At 41.5% G+C, this 17,627-nt stretch overlaps 1 protein-coding gene across 2 annotated transcripts in view; it reads left to right on the forward strand.

Annotated features, from left to right (window-relative positions):
* PICK1 (protein interacting with PRKCA 1) overlaps positions 1 to 17,627 on the forward strand; it is a 249,888-nt gene that overhangs the window by 219,794 nt on the left and 12,467 nt on the right. For both annotated transcript variants that reach the window (XM_053721405.1, XM_053721406.1), the window contains exons 10-11: positions 6,601 to 6,693; positions 7,103 to 7,153. In XM_053721405.1, coding sequence (XP_053577380.1) covers positions 6,601 to 6,693; positions 7,103 to 7,153 — 144 coding nt within the window. The remainder of the gene's footprint in view (positions 1 to 6,600; positions 6,694 to 7,102; positions 7,154 to 17,627) is intronic.

A 17,627-nucleotide genomic window follows, 5' to 3' on the forward strand; every position in this document is an offset into this window, starting at 1 on the left:
AAACTTTGCTACTCTCCTGTCCCTGCTCGCATTCATCTTAACCTTCTTAGTTAGCAGATCCTCTCTTATCCTGCTTTTACTATTTTCTCTAGCCCTTTTAATCAATGCATAATCATACCCTTTCTGCAGTAACTTTTGTTCAAGAATATCAGCTTCTTTTTCAAAATCATCTATAGCTGTACAGTTCCTACGTATTCTTAAAAAAATGCCCCAGTGGTATATTGTTTTTCCATTGGGGCAAATGTCCACTTTTGGCATTCAAAAATCTGTTACTAGCCGTAGTTTTTCTGTAACTGCTATTTTGTTAGTTTTCACATACAAGAGTAAATCTAAAAATTCCATTTTTCGACTGTTTATCTTTCCTTTAAATTCTAGGTTAAAACTATTATTATTAATAAAATTAATGAATTCTAGAGCGTCTTTTTCATCTCCTTTCCAAATCATAAGGATGTCGTCGATGTACCTACCGTACATCACGACATTATTTCCAAAGGGGTTATTGTTCCAAACATATTTCTCTTCAAAGGCTGCCATATAGATATTGGCATAAGAGGGTGCCATGGAGGTCCCCATGGCAGTCCCCTGTATTTGTTGATAATATTTGCCTTCAAAAGAGAAATAGTTATGGAACAAGATAAATTCAATACCCCTAGCTAAAAACTGGACTTGGGCCGTGGGTAAATCACTATACCTATCAAAGAAATTCTCAATTGCTGCTACATCCTGTACATGTGGAATATTTGTGTACAGGGATATAACATCACATGATATCCACAAATAACTGTCATCCCAATCCAGTCCTTCAAAGATATTAATTGTTTCCGTGATATCCTTTAGATATGATTTAATACGTTTAACTGTTTGTTGTAAAAACCAATCCAAATAACAGGACAAATTGCTTGTCAAAGAACCCACCCTGGAGATAATAGGTCTCCCTGGTGGGTTCTGCAAATCCTTATGCACCTTTGGTAGGTGATAGAACAAAGGTGCAGCGGGACATGAAATTAAAATAAAATTGGCCTCCTCTGTGTTCAGGATGCCATCCTCTCTTCCTTTGGAGATGAGGCTATATATCTCACGGCTAAATAGGGTGGTGGGATCCTTATCCATTTTCTTATATGTATCGCTATAATTCAGTAGCCTATATGCTTCCTTCAAATATACGTCACGATCCTGGATTACTATCCCACCCCCTTTGTCTGCTTGCCTTATGACTATTTCTGTATCAGATTTCAAAGATTCTAGGGCTTTTCGTTCTTGGTGGCTTTTAAAATAGTTTCTAAACTCCTCCTTCACTATTTCATTAAACACAGGAATATACTCGCCCTGTGCAAAGATTCGATTAAATGTAGAAGGACGTTTAAAGTGACTGTTTAATAGGAGCTTCATTCTCGTGTATGCTCAACTCAAGAAGTTCCTCATTACAATACAATACACTGTGTGCTCTGTTGTGTTTCATTGCTTAAACAAACCAGGGTACTTAGTGTTTCATAATCTGACTCCTTTAAGATTGTTTGGGAGGTGTAATTCAAATTGTTCCTAAAATTGTTTTTTTAAAAATACAGCTTCAGGGTTAATTTCCTTATATACTTCTGTAGGTCAATGAAGATTTCAAAACTATTGGGATGACTTTGTGGGGCAAACTTTAATCCTTTTCCCAATAGCTTTATTAGAAAGCTTACGTTTTGATAGATTAAAAACAACTTTTTTCCCTTCCTCTAGTACCTGCATCTTGATTTTACATTCCCTGATACGTGCCCCTGCTCTGGTTCCTCGTCTTGTTCCCACCTTCTTTTTGTCCCCTGCTTTACCTCCTCCTCTAATGGGTAATATTCTGGTTGTGATACCCAATGTCTCCTTTCTTCCCTCTCCACTTGTTGATGGTAGTTATGTTGGGCCTTCTGAAGCCAAGTCTGTTGAGGCCTCTCCCTCCATAAAAAAGAGGAAGAGGGTTCCGTTGCCTCCCAATCAGGGTTCCCAGACAAATTCTTCTACAATTCCAAAGCGAACTCACCAAACATATCTGGCAGGGTAAACCTCCAAGAGTGGCACAGAAAGTATTACATCTGCCCCGGATATGTGGAGGTCTAGGCTGTCCCTCGATAATGAGATACTACGAGGGGGCAATGCTTACCCACATCTCACAATGGGGAGTTAAACAGTCTACTAAATGGTGCTCCATTGAACAAGCCTCACTGCCCTATACACTAAACTTGCGCGACTTGATCTGGACGCCCACACACCGCCATAGGGAACTGACTCTGTCAAACCCTATTATCCGGGAATGCCTGCATTTCTGGGACAAAATCCGCCGCTCTATACACGTTGCTCCGCACCCTTCACCTATCACCTCCCTATCTGGTTTATTGACGGGCCTGCAGGACATCCATCCGTTAAAATGGGCTCAGCTGGGAGTTAATATGGTCTCAGACCTTTGGCTCCCTTCGCCGAAAGACGGATTTCGACCCATATCTCAGATTGATACAGAACGGGTCCTACCGCAATACTTGAAGTTTGAATACCACAGAATTAAAAGCTTCCTCATCAGCTGGGGCTTCAAACCCTTGTTGGCCCGCCCCTTAACCTCCTGGGAATCCGCATGGATTCAGGGGAATAGGCTTAGTAGACCTCTCTCACGTCACTATAACCTTCTAGGCCTTACCCTACGCGTCTCTTCACTGCTGGAGAGGTTGTGGCCAGAGGGGCGACTCCTTGCATATTTGGTGGGAATGCCCCACACTCCGCCCCTTATGGGGCAGATGTTTTTGGGTTCTTTCCAGACTGGGTATATCTCTATGTAGCTCGCCAACAATTGCACTACTTCACATTGGTGTGCACACCCTTCCTAAGCATCATGCATATATATGTATATACCTCTTCATGTCCATAAAACATTTAATAGCTTGTGATTGGAAAAAAGAATCCCCTCCTAATTGGTCTAGGGTTTGGTCCTATATGGCCTATCTTTACACTATGGAGAAAGATATATTTTATAAACTGGGTAACTCTGACCTTTTTGAGCTGACCTGGGCTGACTGGAAAGACTCCTTTGACACAATCTGGAAGCCTAATGTGTTGTCTTCCGGATAACTCGACTCCTCAGAAAGACAGGTCAGACTTGGGACTAATGTACCTCACTCTTGACAACTCTTTTGACCGGACAACCCCCCCCCCACCACCACCTCTCCCCCTGTTCTACTCCTATACTTTTTTCATAGAGCATTTAGGGACCGTAGAGTCTCTTTCACACTAGGTAACTGACACCTTAAGCACCATTTGTTACATGTTGAGTTTGTTATTGTTATTTGCAGTATATTGTAATCTTAAACTTGGAAGAATTACGTTGTAATGGGGGTAGCTTGGATCCCCCTTTCTTTTTGATAACCTATTGATATGTATTTTTGATATAACTTCAATTAAGCTTTTGAAAATAAAAAAAATAAAAAAAAGAGGAAGAGGGAACGGAAGGAGAGGGGTGTGAAGGATGGTTGGTTTGTCTATTATGATGTAGCTCTCTCGGTTTATAATAATTAGATTTATTACCATTCTCTTTCTTCTGTGCATGCTGAAACTTAGGTTTTGCACCCTGTTCTCCCCACCTATATACCTGTGGGGGTTCCTGAAAAGTCTGAAACCTATTCTGCAACAAAAGTTACTGCAGAAAGGGTATGCTTATGCATTGATTAAAAAGGCTAGAGAAAATAGTAAAAGCAGGATAAGAGAGGATCTGCTAACTAAGAAGGTTAAGATGAATGCGAGCAGGGACAGGAGGGGAGCAAAGTTTATAACAAATTATAATGCGGGGGCTAGCTTCATCTAGTCAACTCTGAAGAAGCACTGGAATATTCTGACAATGGACCCTATTTTAGGGCCTCATTTAGATAAAAATCCTGTTACAATTTTTAAGAAAAATAAGAATATTAAAAACATACTTGCACCCTCCAAACTTAGACCCTTGAAGCCAACGAACAAGGGAGACCTGTTAACTTGGAGTGCAAGCAAGGGAGGAACATTCACATGTGGTAGATTGAACTGCTGTATGTGTGGATTAATTAGAAAAGGGGACTCTATAAGCAATTGGAATCACACAAAGGAATTTAAAATTAAAGATAAAGCCTCCTGTGTGTCCAAATATGCGGGGGCCGAGTTTGATGTGGCTCCTAAGGATAGACTTCTGCAGCAGGGAAAGAGCCTGGTGTTTGAACTTTAAGTCCCTAAAGGATATTTGGTCGATGTGAACTGGGACTCTTATTTCTTCCCCTTCAGTGAGATACAGGCTTCTGTTTATTACCTTGTGAGTGTTTTTAACCGTTTTATATATAATAAATACAAAAACGTCTACCTTGATGTGGGTTTGCGCTTTGTTCTTCTCGCTATAGGATATACATACACGTGTATATGTATGTATATATACATTGTAGCCCTTTCCATTCAGATACCTTGTCATATACCTTTTAACCCTTATAGATTTTTTTATGTTTATATGAATTATTTTTATTAGACAGTGCATATATGAGTGTAACACTTTATTTTAATGTATGTATGTTGTGTTTAATGCAACTTTTTTTTAGCCCTTACCCTTTATGCAAGGTCTTCAGTTGCGGTAACCAGACGAGTGCAAATTTTAATACTAACGTTGGCGTGTCACTTGTATTCTAGACCTTCGTTAAATCTCTTGGTATCATTTGTTGAATAGAATACCTAGATAGACTACATATATATGTCTCTTGTCACTCATTTGTAGTGGTTAAAAAAACAAGCAAAAATGTAATAAAAACTCATAAGAGCAAAAAAAAAGTTTTTGTATGTTTAGAATATGCATGAAGAAAGGGTTGTATTAGACTTTAGATTTCCGCAGCCTGGTGGTGATGCACACTACACCTCCCTGAGTATTAGGTTATCCTTAGCATTACCGTACTGCTGATAGCGGAAGTTACTTACTGCTGATGTGTACAGATCCTCTCTTCTATTTACCCACAGATGCTCAGTGATTTAAACACCTACCTGAGTATTAGGCTCAGTGTTACCCTTAGCATTACCGTACTGCTGTTAGCGGATGTTACTTACTGCTGATGTGTACAGATCCTCCCTTCTATTTACCCACAGATGCTCAGTGATTTAAACACCTACCTGAGTATTTAGCTCAGTGTTACCCTTAGCATTGTCGTATTGCTGTTAGCGGAAGTTACTTACTGCTGATGTTTACAGAACCTCTCTTCTATTTACCCACAGATGCTCAGTGATTTAAACACCTACCTGAGTATTAGGCTCAGTGTTACCCTTAGCATTACCGTACTGCTGTTAGCGGAAGTTACTTACTGCTGATGTGTACAGATCCTCTCTTCTGTTTACCCACAGATGCTCAGTGATTTAAACACCTACATGAGTATTAGGCCCAGTGTTACCCCTAGCATTACCGTACTGCTGTTAGCGGAAGTTACTTACTGCTGATGTGTACAGATCCTCTCTTCTATTTACCCACAGATGCTCAGTGATTTAAACACCTACCTGAGTATTAGGCTCAGTGTTACCCTTAGCATTACCGTACTGCTGTTAGCGGAAGTTACTGCTGATGTGTACAGAACCTCTCTTCTATTTACCCACAGATGCTCAGTGATTTAAACACCTACCTGAGTATTAGACTGAGTGTTACCCTTAGCATTGCCGTACTGCTGTTAGCGGATGTTACTGCTGATGTGTACAGAACCTCTCTTCTATTTACCCACAGATGCTCAGTGATTTAAACACCTACCTGAGTATTAGGCTGTGTTACCCTTAGCATTACCGTACTGCTGTTAGCGGAAGTTACTTACTGCTGATGTGTATAGATCCTCTCTTCTATTTACCCACAGATGCTCAGTGATTTAAACACCTACCTGAGTATTAGGCTCAGTGTTACCCTTAGCATTACCATACTGCTGTTAGCGGAAGTTACTTACTGCTGATGTGTACAGATCCTCTCTTCTATTTACCCACAGATGCTCAGTGATTTAAACACCTACCTGAGTATTAGGCTCAGTGTTACCCTTAGCATTGCCGTACTGCTGTTAGCGGATTTTACTGCTGATGTTTACAGAACCTCTCTTCTATTTACCCACAGATGCTCAGTGATTTAAACACCTACCTGAGTATTAGGCTGAGTGTTACCCTTAGCATTACCGTACTGCTGTTAGCGGAAGTTACTTACTGCTGATGTGTACAGATCCTCTCTTCTGTTTACCCACAGATGCTCAGTGATTTAAACACCTACCTGAGTATTAGGCTCAGTGTTACCCTTAGCATTACCGTACTGCTGATAGCGGAAGTTACTGCTGATGTGTACAGATCCTCTCTTCTATTTACCCACAGATGCTCAGTGATTTAAACACCTACCTGAGTATTAGGCCCAGTGTTACCCTTAGCATTACCGTACTGCTGTTAGCGGATGTTACTTACTGCTGATGTGTACAGAACCTCTCTTCTATTTACCCACAGATGCTCAGTGATTTAAACACCTACCTGAGTATTAGACTGAGTGTTACCCTTAGCATTACCGTACTGCTGATAGCGGAAGTTACTTACTGCTGATGTGTACAGATCCTCTCTTCTATTTACCCACAGATGCTCAGTGATTTAAACACCTACCTGAATAAAGCGATTCCTGACACAAAGCTGACCATACGCAAATACCTGGATGTGAAGTTTGAGTATTTGGTAAGTAGTCACCCAGAACCTCAGAAACTACAAGGGGTACGATCAGTGAAGTGGTGCAACCGTGCAAAAGAATAAGAAAGAAAAAGCAATGATGGCAAACGGATAAAAAGCCCATGCAAACTGTGTCCCAGGCCATATTCAGCTACCAATCTATTCCCTAAGTGATTGCTGAGAGGCAGAGAAAAGCAAGAAAGCCTTTACCCTATAGCGTAATGCGTAGCCGCCACTATGGCTCATGAGGTGGGGGGGTATTTATGTACCTGATTGCAAGTGACAAGTCCTGAGCAGTCTATATTCTAGAAATAACCTTGATATGTACCCTTGTCATTTAGCAAATGTAAAAGTATTGATGCCTTTGTAACAATGACACAAATAATGTCACTATTATGTGCAATTTACTGTGTTTTAGTCCTACTGCCTGAAAGTGAAGGAGATGGATGACGAGGAATACAGCAGCATAGTGAGTATCATTTCTCCTGGGGTTTATATTGTTATGTGAGTGTGCATGCGTCTGTGTACATTTCATGTTTAATGTCTTTTTAAATGGACACTAAATTCAAACTGCAATGTCTCATTAATCATATAATTCTGCTTTTATTTTATATATTGCTCCCTTTATCATGTATTTTAACTATGGACATTTATTGTGTGTGCAGACCTTATGTAATGCAGCACTTAATTACTGATATATACTGTGCATATATAAACATTTACTGTGTGTGCAGACCTTATGTAATGCAGCACTTAATTACTGATATATACTGTGCATATATAAACATTTACTGTGTGTGCAGACCTTATGTAATGCAGCACTTAATTACTGATATATACTGTGCATATATAAACATTTATTGTATGCAGACCTTATGTAATGCAGTACTTAATTACTGATATATACTGTGCATATATAAACATTTATTGTATGCAGACCTTATGTAATGCAGTACTTAATTACTGATATATACTGTGCATATATAAACATTTATTGTATGCAGACCTTATGTAATTCAGCACTTAATTACTGATATATACTGTGCATATATAAACATTTATTGTGTGTGCATACCTTACGTAATACAGCACTTAATTACTGATATATACTGTGCTTATATAAACATTTATTGTGTGTACAGACCTTATGTAATACAGCACTTGATTACTGATATATACTGTACATATATAAACATTTATTGTGTGCGCAGACCTTATGTAATGCAGCACTTACTTACTGATATATACAGTGCATATATAAACATTTATTGTGTGACCTTATGTAATACAGCACTTAATTACTGATATATACTGTGCATATATAAACATTTATTGTGTGTGCATACCTTATGTAATACAGCACTTAATTACTAATATATACTGTGCATATATAAACATTTATTGTGTGTACAGACCTTATGTAATACAGCACTTAATTACTGATATATACTGTGCATATATAAACATTTATTGTGTGTGCATACCTTATGTAATACAGCACTTAATTACTAATATATACTGTGCATATATAAACATTTACTGTTTGCGCAGACCTTTTGTAATGCAGCATTTAATTACTGATATATACTGTGCATATATAAACATTTACTGTTTGCGCAGACCTTTTGTAATGCAGCATTTAATTACTGATATATACTGTGCTTATATAAAAAGCTATTGTGTGTGCAGACCTTATGTAATGCTGCACTTAATTACTGACATATTCTGTACATATATAAACATTTATTGTGTGTGCAGATCTTATGTAATAAGGAGCTTAATTAGTGATATATACTGTACATATATAAACATTTATTGTGTGTGCAGACCTTATGTAATGCAGCGCTTAATTGCTTATATATACTGTGCATTTATAAACATTTATTTTGTGTGCAGACCTTATGTAATACAGCACTTAATTACTGATATATACTGTGCATATATAAACATTTATTGTGTGTGCAGACCTTATGTAATACAGCACTTAATTACTGATATATACTGTGCATTTATAAACATTTATTGTGTGTGTTGACTTTTTATAATGTAGCATTTAATTACTGATATATACTGTGCATATATAAACATTTATTGTGTGTGTTGACCTTATGTAATGTGACACTTAATTACTGATATATACTGTGCCTATATAAACATTTATTGTGTGTGCAGACCTTTTGTAATACAGCGCTTAATTTCTTATATATACTGTGCATATATAAACATTTGTGTGTGCAGACCTTTTGTAATGCAGCACTTAATTACTGATATATACTGTACATAAATAAACATTTGTGTGTGCAGACCTTTTGTAATGCAGCACTTAATTACTTATATATACTGTACATAAATAAACATTTGTGTGTGCAGACCTTTTGTAATGCAGCACTTAATTACTGATTTATACTGTACATATATAAACATTTGTGTGTGCAGACCTTATGTAATGCAGCACTTAATTACTGATATATACTGTGCATATATAAACATTTATTGTGTGTGCAGCCCTTATGTAATGCAGCACTTAATTACTGATGTATACTGTGCATAAATAAACATTTGTGTGTGCAGACCTTTTGTAATGCAGCACTTAATTTCTGATATATACTGTACATAAACATTTGTGTGTGCAGACCTTTTGTAATGCAACACTTAATTACTGATATATACTGTGCATATATAAACATTTATTGTGTGAGCAGAATTTTATAATGCAGTGCTTAATTACTGATATATACTGTGCATATATAAACATTTATTGTGTGAGCAGAACTTTTATAATGCAGTGCTTAATTACTGATATATACTTGTGTGACAGAACCTACCATCACTGGGGCCTCTGGAGGGGACAGTGGGCTAGCCTCCTGCCCACTTAATATGGCCAGTGGATTAGACCAGGAATTTTGCTCTATTTGCCCGCTCAGAGCACAAAAGGGAGCTGGGACTGGAGACCCTCTTACGGGCCGGTGATTATTACCGTGGAGATGCGGCAAGGCAATATCCAGAACAGTGATGCGTCTGCAAGGAACATTGTGCTGCACAGACCAGGCAGACGCACCTTTCCCAACTAGGGTTATGGAACCCTTTTGGGTATATTTTATATCTTGTCCTGGCTTGGTCGTCTGGAGCTATATAAGGCAGCATTTGCCCATGTTGCACTAGAACATTGCGCTGGATTTGCGGTGGGACACTTAGAAATTACCAGTGTAATGTACTTTATGTAGCCGGGGCTGTGGAACTGTTTTCTTTGCATCTTGGTGGGTACACCCAGGCTAATCAAGACTTACTGTGTACATGTTTCCCAGCACGTAAGACTTGTCTATGTGATAATTAGATTAATGTTCAAAGTTTGAAGTGTCATGTTTCTTCTTGTTGTACATCCTATCTTATCTAATTTTCCTGAAGGGGGGATAAAGTGTGTGCTTTTGTTTTTAATAAACAATTATTCTTTTGTTTATACTTTAACCTGAATCCTGTCTCTTGTTTGGGGTAAAGGACTGTTGTCGGCTTTCTGTTTGGAGGGCAGGAGGCATCTTTTGGTGGCAAGTGGTGGGATGCTTCCTGCAGAACGTTACATCCAAACCACCACTGGGATCAAGGTCCAGCTAGCAGGAAAGGAGCAAGACTGACACCAGCAGCCATGGAAGAGGAATTTGGAAGGAGGTTGCAAGAGATGCGGGTATAATACAGGGGACTAGTGCCAGAGCAGGTCCTGCTGGTGTGGTATGACTCGCTCCGCCGGCAACTCTGGCAAGAAGCACTAGAGCAGCAGCGCCAGAGAAAGATTCTCCCCTCCATCCAGGAAAGGTACTGGGCGCAGTACAAGGTGTGGGCATTGTTCCTGGGACAACAACTGCAAAAAGAGTGGACTGCCGAGTTGAGTAGGCTGGTCCGGGAAGAGATGCAGCTGGACGAGAGCTATAGAGCCCTCCGCTGGTATGTAGCCCAAGTGTGCCCCTGAACAGCGGATGACAGCCCGACGGAAGGCTCTGCCTACGGCGGCTTGGGGCTGTTGTATGGAAAGCTGTCAGCTGACCCTGACTTCAGGAGCGACCTGGAGTGGCAGTGGGAGAAAATCATGGATTAAAGAGACCGGCTGCTGGGCATCTCAGAAGTGTGTTGGGCTCAGGAAGATTTGGATGCTTTGGCCATTCAGGAATGGGAGCTGGAGATCGCCAACCGACGGCTGATGGACTCTACTCAGCAGCCAGATGAGGCTCCTTTGTCTGGGACTATCAGAAAGTACCAGCCGACAGCTCTGAAGTCCTGGCTGAAGTGTCAGCAATAGGGAAGAGTAACAGTGTGCAGGTAGACAGTCCCCGAGATACGCCCCCCCACCCCCTTGGCAGTGGGAGTACCCAGGAACAGAGGAAGCCGTCCTCGCTCCCCAGCGGCGGTGTGAGGGCTCGGAAGTGAAAACAGCCACCTATGATCCCCAGCTAGAGGAGGGGGATCCGGGAGATGCACTGGTCAGCTCATCTCCCCAGCGGGAGTGCAAGGACCCGGGAGAGGAGAAAGCCGTCCTCCCTCCCCAGCAACAGTCCAGAAGCCTGGGAGACAGTACCGGTGATGCTTCTGCAATTGAAAGGGGGTCCGGGAGATGGAGCAACCGGCTCATCTCCCCAGCGGCTGCAGGAGTACCCGAGAGATGTCTCTCTAGTAGCAGTATGTAGACCCGGGAGCCTGGGAGATGATCCCTTCATCTCAGTGGCAATACGAGGATCCGGGAGCAGAATAAACTGTTTTCCATCAACAGCCAGAGTTTGTGTGTCTGGGAGATGGAGCGGGCGACTCATCCCCTCAGCTACAGTTCCAAGACCACACCAGGGATGTATCTTCCCAACCGTCCGGATGAGCCTCCAGAAGCCTTGGACGTCAGCCCAGCGCTCCAGCCACAGTACAGGAATCAGGGAGACTGGGCAGTCAGCTTAGCTCCCCAGCGGCAGTGTATGTTTCTGGGGGACTGGGCAGTCGGCTCAGTTCCCCAGTGTCGAAGACCGACTCTCCAATGCAAATGTGTTTGTGAAGTTTTTCTGCCCGACTAACACAGGTCCAGACCAGTGGGAGGTCTGGGACCTGGTTAGTCTCCTTTTGGAGGGGGGAAGGAGTGTGACGGAACCTACCATAACTGTGGCCTCTGGAGGGGATTTTGGGCTAGCCTTCTACCCACTGATTATGGCCCGTGGAAGAGAATAGTGATTTTGTCATATTTGCCTGTTCAGGGCACGGAAGGGAGCCAGGACTGTAGACCCTCTTACTTGCTGGGGGTAATTATCGGTTAGGTTATGGAACTCCTGGGTATATTTTATATCTTGTCCTGGCTGGTCGTCTGGCGCTACATAATGCAGCATTTGCCCATGTTGCACCGGGAACATTGCGCTGGATCTGCGGTGGGACACTTTTTTTACCAGTGTAATTTACTTTATGTAGCCGGGGCTGTGGAACTATTTCTGGGCATCTCAGTGGGTACGCCCGGGCTAATCAAGACTTACTGTGTAGGGGGGGCGGAGCTTGAGCCCAAAGTGGCAGGACGCGTCTCAGTGAAGCTCCTAGAATTTAAGAAGATTTTTGAAGTGTCAAATATAACTACCCATTAACCCACACTTTTATGAATAATATATTGACTGGGAACTACTTGCAACCAGGAGCAGATGATTTGACAGTGTCTTGGCCTATGCTCTTTGGGTCAGCTATGCAGTCAGCTTCCATACGGATATTGGACTTAACAAAGTTTAGATCTTAAAACCGAGTCCTGTGTGGGATACGTAGCATAGGTCTGGGGCATCCGCAAATTGAACCCCCCCAAATTCTGGGGTTACGATATCCTGTGACGGGATAACTATGCCTCATTGGCCTGCCTTATTGTCCACCTTCTCTGTGCTAGCTGGGACATGAAGACCGATAGAGTGCTTTGGACGGAACTGGAGAGTATTATAGAAAGCCACCACCAATCCCTTCTGCGTGCTATTGAAAAGGCATTTTGCCCTCTTGGAGAGAAAAAGCAAACTAACGATTTAGGAGACCTCCCTCTTAAGCTAAATTGGGATGATGGAGCTTTGGGGCCCCGGCCCCAGATTCCCCGAGCAATACACAGTCTGCAGCTTTGCTCGGAGGTTGAAGAATCGGACACAAGCAAAGAGCCGAGGAGCCTACCTCTCCTAATTGATGTCAGAGAGACAGGTGTGGGAGGTGATGTAGAGCTTGGCTGCGGAACTGCAGCGGCGAGAGCGAAATCTGTGAGCATGTCAGCAGCCCTTCCCTCGGATCTTGACACGGATGTATCTACACCGGTCTCCCGATCGATTTTGGTCCTGGGGGCACCCTTCAACACAGAGATTTTGTTTGAAGCAGTGGAGGATACACTGATACCTGCTAAAGGACCCACCCAGATAGAACCCGTGTCTGCTAACCTCCTGACAGGAACTCTCCTTCTAAAAAAGCGGTTAGTCATTCTGGCGAAGAAAGGCAGATATTCTCAGCTCATGGGAGGCAGACTAGTAGTTTATATCTTGGTATATGATCTCCACATAGGGACTCCCTGCCCAGATAACATTTTTTACTCTGTTTGGATCTGGAAACTTAGCTGGGTTTATGATTTACATTCCTCTGTGGTCTGGCTGAATTACTTTGATATGAGATAATTATTAGACATATATTGTCTAAGCAATACGGACTTTACTTGATGTTTTAGCTGGGTCCAAAAGCGTTAGTTTTTTGTTTTTTTTTAAGTTATGTAAAATCCATTTATAATCTTTATAAGTTTATTGAACTTTTACTTCTAGTTGGTTAGGAAGCATAATTCATTGTATTCCTTTATATGGGTATAATGTGATATCCTATGTACTCAAATGTTTAATATTTTGCATGTCTACAGTGCCTGTACACTATGTAAACCTATTTTGCTGCGTCATACACCCACTGAGCTTTGTTCCTACCTTATACAAAACGTTCCCTATACACACATTTCTCACAACTCCAAAATCATACAGTTGGTTGTACAGCTATATCCTATGGTAGAAAAGGGGCTTTGTGGCCTCTATATACATAAGAGCTCTAGGAAGGATTTTTTTTTTTTTAACCACCAGACTGCTGCCAGCGGCCGAGGCAGTATGTCTTCTTCTTTGAGGTCTATTTTTTTAGAGTCTCAGAAACCGTCTTATATTGCAACCAAATCCAACCTACGCCTCTTTAAACTATATTTGAATTTATTGCAGGGAACCAAATATTTAGACACTATTCTACCCACAATGTATTTGAACCTAGGCTTACAATAGAGGAAAGATATGAGAGTTTAATTATTATTCAAGGTATTAATACCAGCTACATGTTTATTGTATTGCTCCATGGTCCAGTGGGTCTCAGTTTAGTTTACATCATGTAGATATTGGCTACAACCTCTCTCTACAAGTGGATTCACTGCTTTATTTTTTCTATATACAGGTATATATTCCTGTCCTAAGCACCTTTTCAAACCATTTTAATTATCACCATGTCCTGTATTAATTTTATTATAGGCAGAGCCCTGTTTACACATATCCATGAAAACTGATTCTACATGTATTATACATTAAAAGAGGTGCTCTTAGAGACTCAAGAGTAGTCTCCTAATGTCCATTCTACCCCCTCTGTAGTTTGTTATATTTAGGAGTCATTGTAGGTCCAAGAGTGGCCTCGCAATAGGGTTGCCATCTTTTGCCCAGAAAATTCCTGGACATTTTTTAAGTGGGCGTGGAGAGGGTGTGTCTCAAGGCGTGGCTTGGGGTGTGGCTTCTCACAGCCTCCAATTCATTATGAAATCAATATATATATATATATATATATATATATATATATATATATATACTTCCACTTCTTTTATAAAACTACATTACACATTTAAATTGTGTCCTTGAAATTCACATTTACTAATTTTACATAGCAGATTCTGGTTTTGCACTTCACCTTATGCAGGTGCATTTTCTTCAGCCCATCCTATTCCTTCCTGCCTCCTGCGGCCATCCAGCCAGCCAGCCTCACAGACAGGAGACATGGAGCTCTGCACAGTCTGCTGCCGGACTAGAGAAACTGGTGGTGGGGCGGGTGGGTGCGCATGATATCCTGCCTCTCTCTGCCGCAGGATGTGACGAGTTGACTCCCCTCCTCAAACCTCTTCCCCCCCTCCCTCTGTCTCTCCTGCAGACTCCACTACGGCTCCACCTACCCGATTTTTTGTAACCCCGGGCTAAGCGCTCCTCTGGGCAGCTTAATTTTTGAAAAGTCTGTGCTCACTGCTGCTTGCTGCGCTAGAGGAGCGCTTAGCCCGGGGCATTTGAGGCTAGTTCCGGGACACGGGACAAAGAGCCTCAGACCGGGACTGTTCCGGTGAAACCGGGGCGGGTGGCAACCCTACCTCACAAGCTATCTAGAGGGTTTTCATTCTTAAAGGCTAACCATGTCCTGTACTCCATATTTGAATGGTATAAGATAAACTTCTTCTGTTTGAATATCACTCTGTATTATTGTACCTCCAACATATGCACTGTTTATTGTTTTATTTGAGCTGTAAGCCTTATTTCTTCTGTTATGTGTGATCAGTCCACGGGTCATCATTACTTCTGGGATATAACTCCTCCCCAACAGGAAATGCAAGAGGATTCACCCAGCAGAGCTGCATATAGCTCCTCCCCTCTACGTCAGTCCCAGTCATTCTCTTGCACCCAACGACTAGATAGGATGTGTGAGAGGACTATGGTGATTATACTTAGTTTTTATGACTTCAATCAAAAGTTTGTTATTTTAAAATAGCACCGGAGCGTGTTATTACTTCTCTGGCAGAGTTTGAGGAAGAATCTGACAGAGATTTTTTACTATGATTTTAACCGGAGTCGTTAAGATCATATTGCTGTTCTCGACCATCTGAGGGAGGTAAAGGCTTCAGATCAGGGGACAGCGGGCAGATGAATCTGCATTGAGGTATGTGGCAGTTTTTATTTTCTGAATGGAATTGATGAGAAAAGCCTGCCATACCGTTAAAATGACATGTATGTATACACTTCAGTATTCTGGGGATGGTATTTCACCGGAACTACTGTGTTAAAGGTCACTAATCCTTTTAGTAACTATTCTCATGTTAAACGTTTTTGCTGGAATGTAGAATCGTTTACATTGCTGAGGTACTGTGTGAATAAATATTTGGGCATTATTTTCCACTTGGCAGTTTTTTGCTTTAATTGTGACAGTTTCGTTTCTCTTCACTGCTGTGTGGGAGAGGGAGGGGCCGTTTTTGGCGCTCTTTGCTAGCATCAAAAAATTCCAGTCAGCTACTTTTATATTTCCTGCATGATCCGGTTCATCTCTGACAGATCTCAGGGGTCTTCAAACTTCTTTGAAGGGAGGTAAATTCTCTCAGCAGAGCTGTGAGAATTCTTATAGTGACTGTGTATAAAAAACGTTGTTTTGTTTTCTTATGTACAAATTTAATTAGTGTTGTTTTTTTTTACTAATGGGAACAAACCTTTACTAAAAGTTGTGTTGTTTTAAAGTTTGATGCAATAACTGTTTTTCAGTTCATTATTTCAACTGTCATTTAATCGTTAGTACCTCTTTGAGGCACAGTGCGTTTTTTTGCTAAAAAAGATTATAACCAAGTTGTAAGTTTTTTTGCTAGTGTGTTAAACATGTCTGACTCAGAGGAAGATATCTGTGTCATTTGTTCCAATGCCAAGGTGGAGCCCAATAGAAATTTATGTACTAACTGTATTGATGCTACTTTAAATAAAAGTCAATCTGTACAATGTGAACAAATTTCACCAAACAGCGAGGGGAGAGTTATGCCGACTAACTCGCCTCACGCGACAGTACCTGCATCTCCCGCCCGGGAGGTGCGTGATATTTTGGCGCCTAGTACATCTGGGCGGCCATTACAGATAACATTACAAGATATGGCTACTGTTATGACTGAAGTTTTGTCTAAATTACCTGAACTAAGAGGCAAGCGTGATCACTCTGGGGTGAGAACAGAGTGCGCTGACAATGCTAGGGCCATGTCTGATACTGCGTCACAGCTCGCAGAGCATGAGGACGGAGAGCTTCATTCTGTGGGTGACGGTTCTGATCCAAACAGATTGGACTCAGATATTTCAAATTTTAAATTTAAATTGGAGAACCTCCGTGTACTACTAGGGGAGGTCTTAGCAGCTCTCAACGATTGTAACACTGTTGCAATACCAGAGAAACTGTGTAGGTTGGATAAATACTTTGCGGTACCGGCGAGTACTGACGTTTTTCCTATACCTAAGAGACTAACTGAAATTGTTACTAAGGAGTGGGATAGACCCGGTGTGCCGTTCTCACCCCCTCCAATATTTAGAAAGATGTTTCCAATAGACGCCACCACTCGGGACTTATGGCAAACGGTCCCCAAGGTGGAGGGAGCAGTTTCTACTTTAGCTAAGCGTACCACTATCCCGGTGGAGGATAGCTGTGCTTTCTCAGATCCAATGGATAAAAAATTAGAGGGTTACCTTAAGAAAATGTTTGTTCAACAAGGTTTTATATTACAACCCCTTGCATGTATCGCGCCGATTACGGCTGCGGCAGCTTTTTGGATTGAGTCGCTTGAAGAGAACCTTAGTTCCTCTACGCTAGACGACATTACGGACAGGCTTAGAGTCCTTAAACTAGCTAATTCTTTCATTTCGGAGGCCGTAGTACATTTAACCAAACTTACGGCTAAGAACTCAGGATTCGCCATACAGGCACGCAGGGCACTGTGGCTAAAATCCTGGTCAGCTGATGTTACTTCTAAGTCCAAATTACTTAATATACCTTTCAAGGGGCAGTCCTTATTCGGGCCCGGTTTGAAAGAAATTATCGCTGACATTACGGGAGGTAAGGGCCACGCCCTACCTCAAGACAAGGCCAAAGCTAAGGCTAGACAGTCTAATTTTCGTCCCTTTCGGAAT

Source organism: Bombina bombina, chromosome 7 (assembly GCF_027579735.1).
Source record: "Bombina bombina isolate aBomBom1 chromosome 7, aBomBom1.pri, whole genome shotgun sequence".
NCBI classification, from domain to species: domain Eukaryota; kingdom Metazoa; phylum Chordata; class Amphibia; order Anura; family Bombinatoridae; genus Bombina; species Bombina bombina.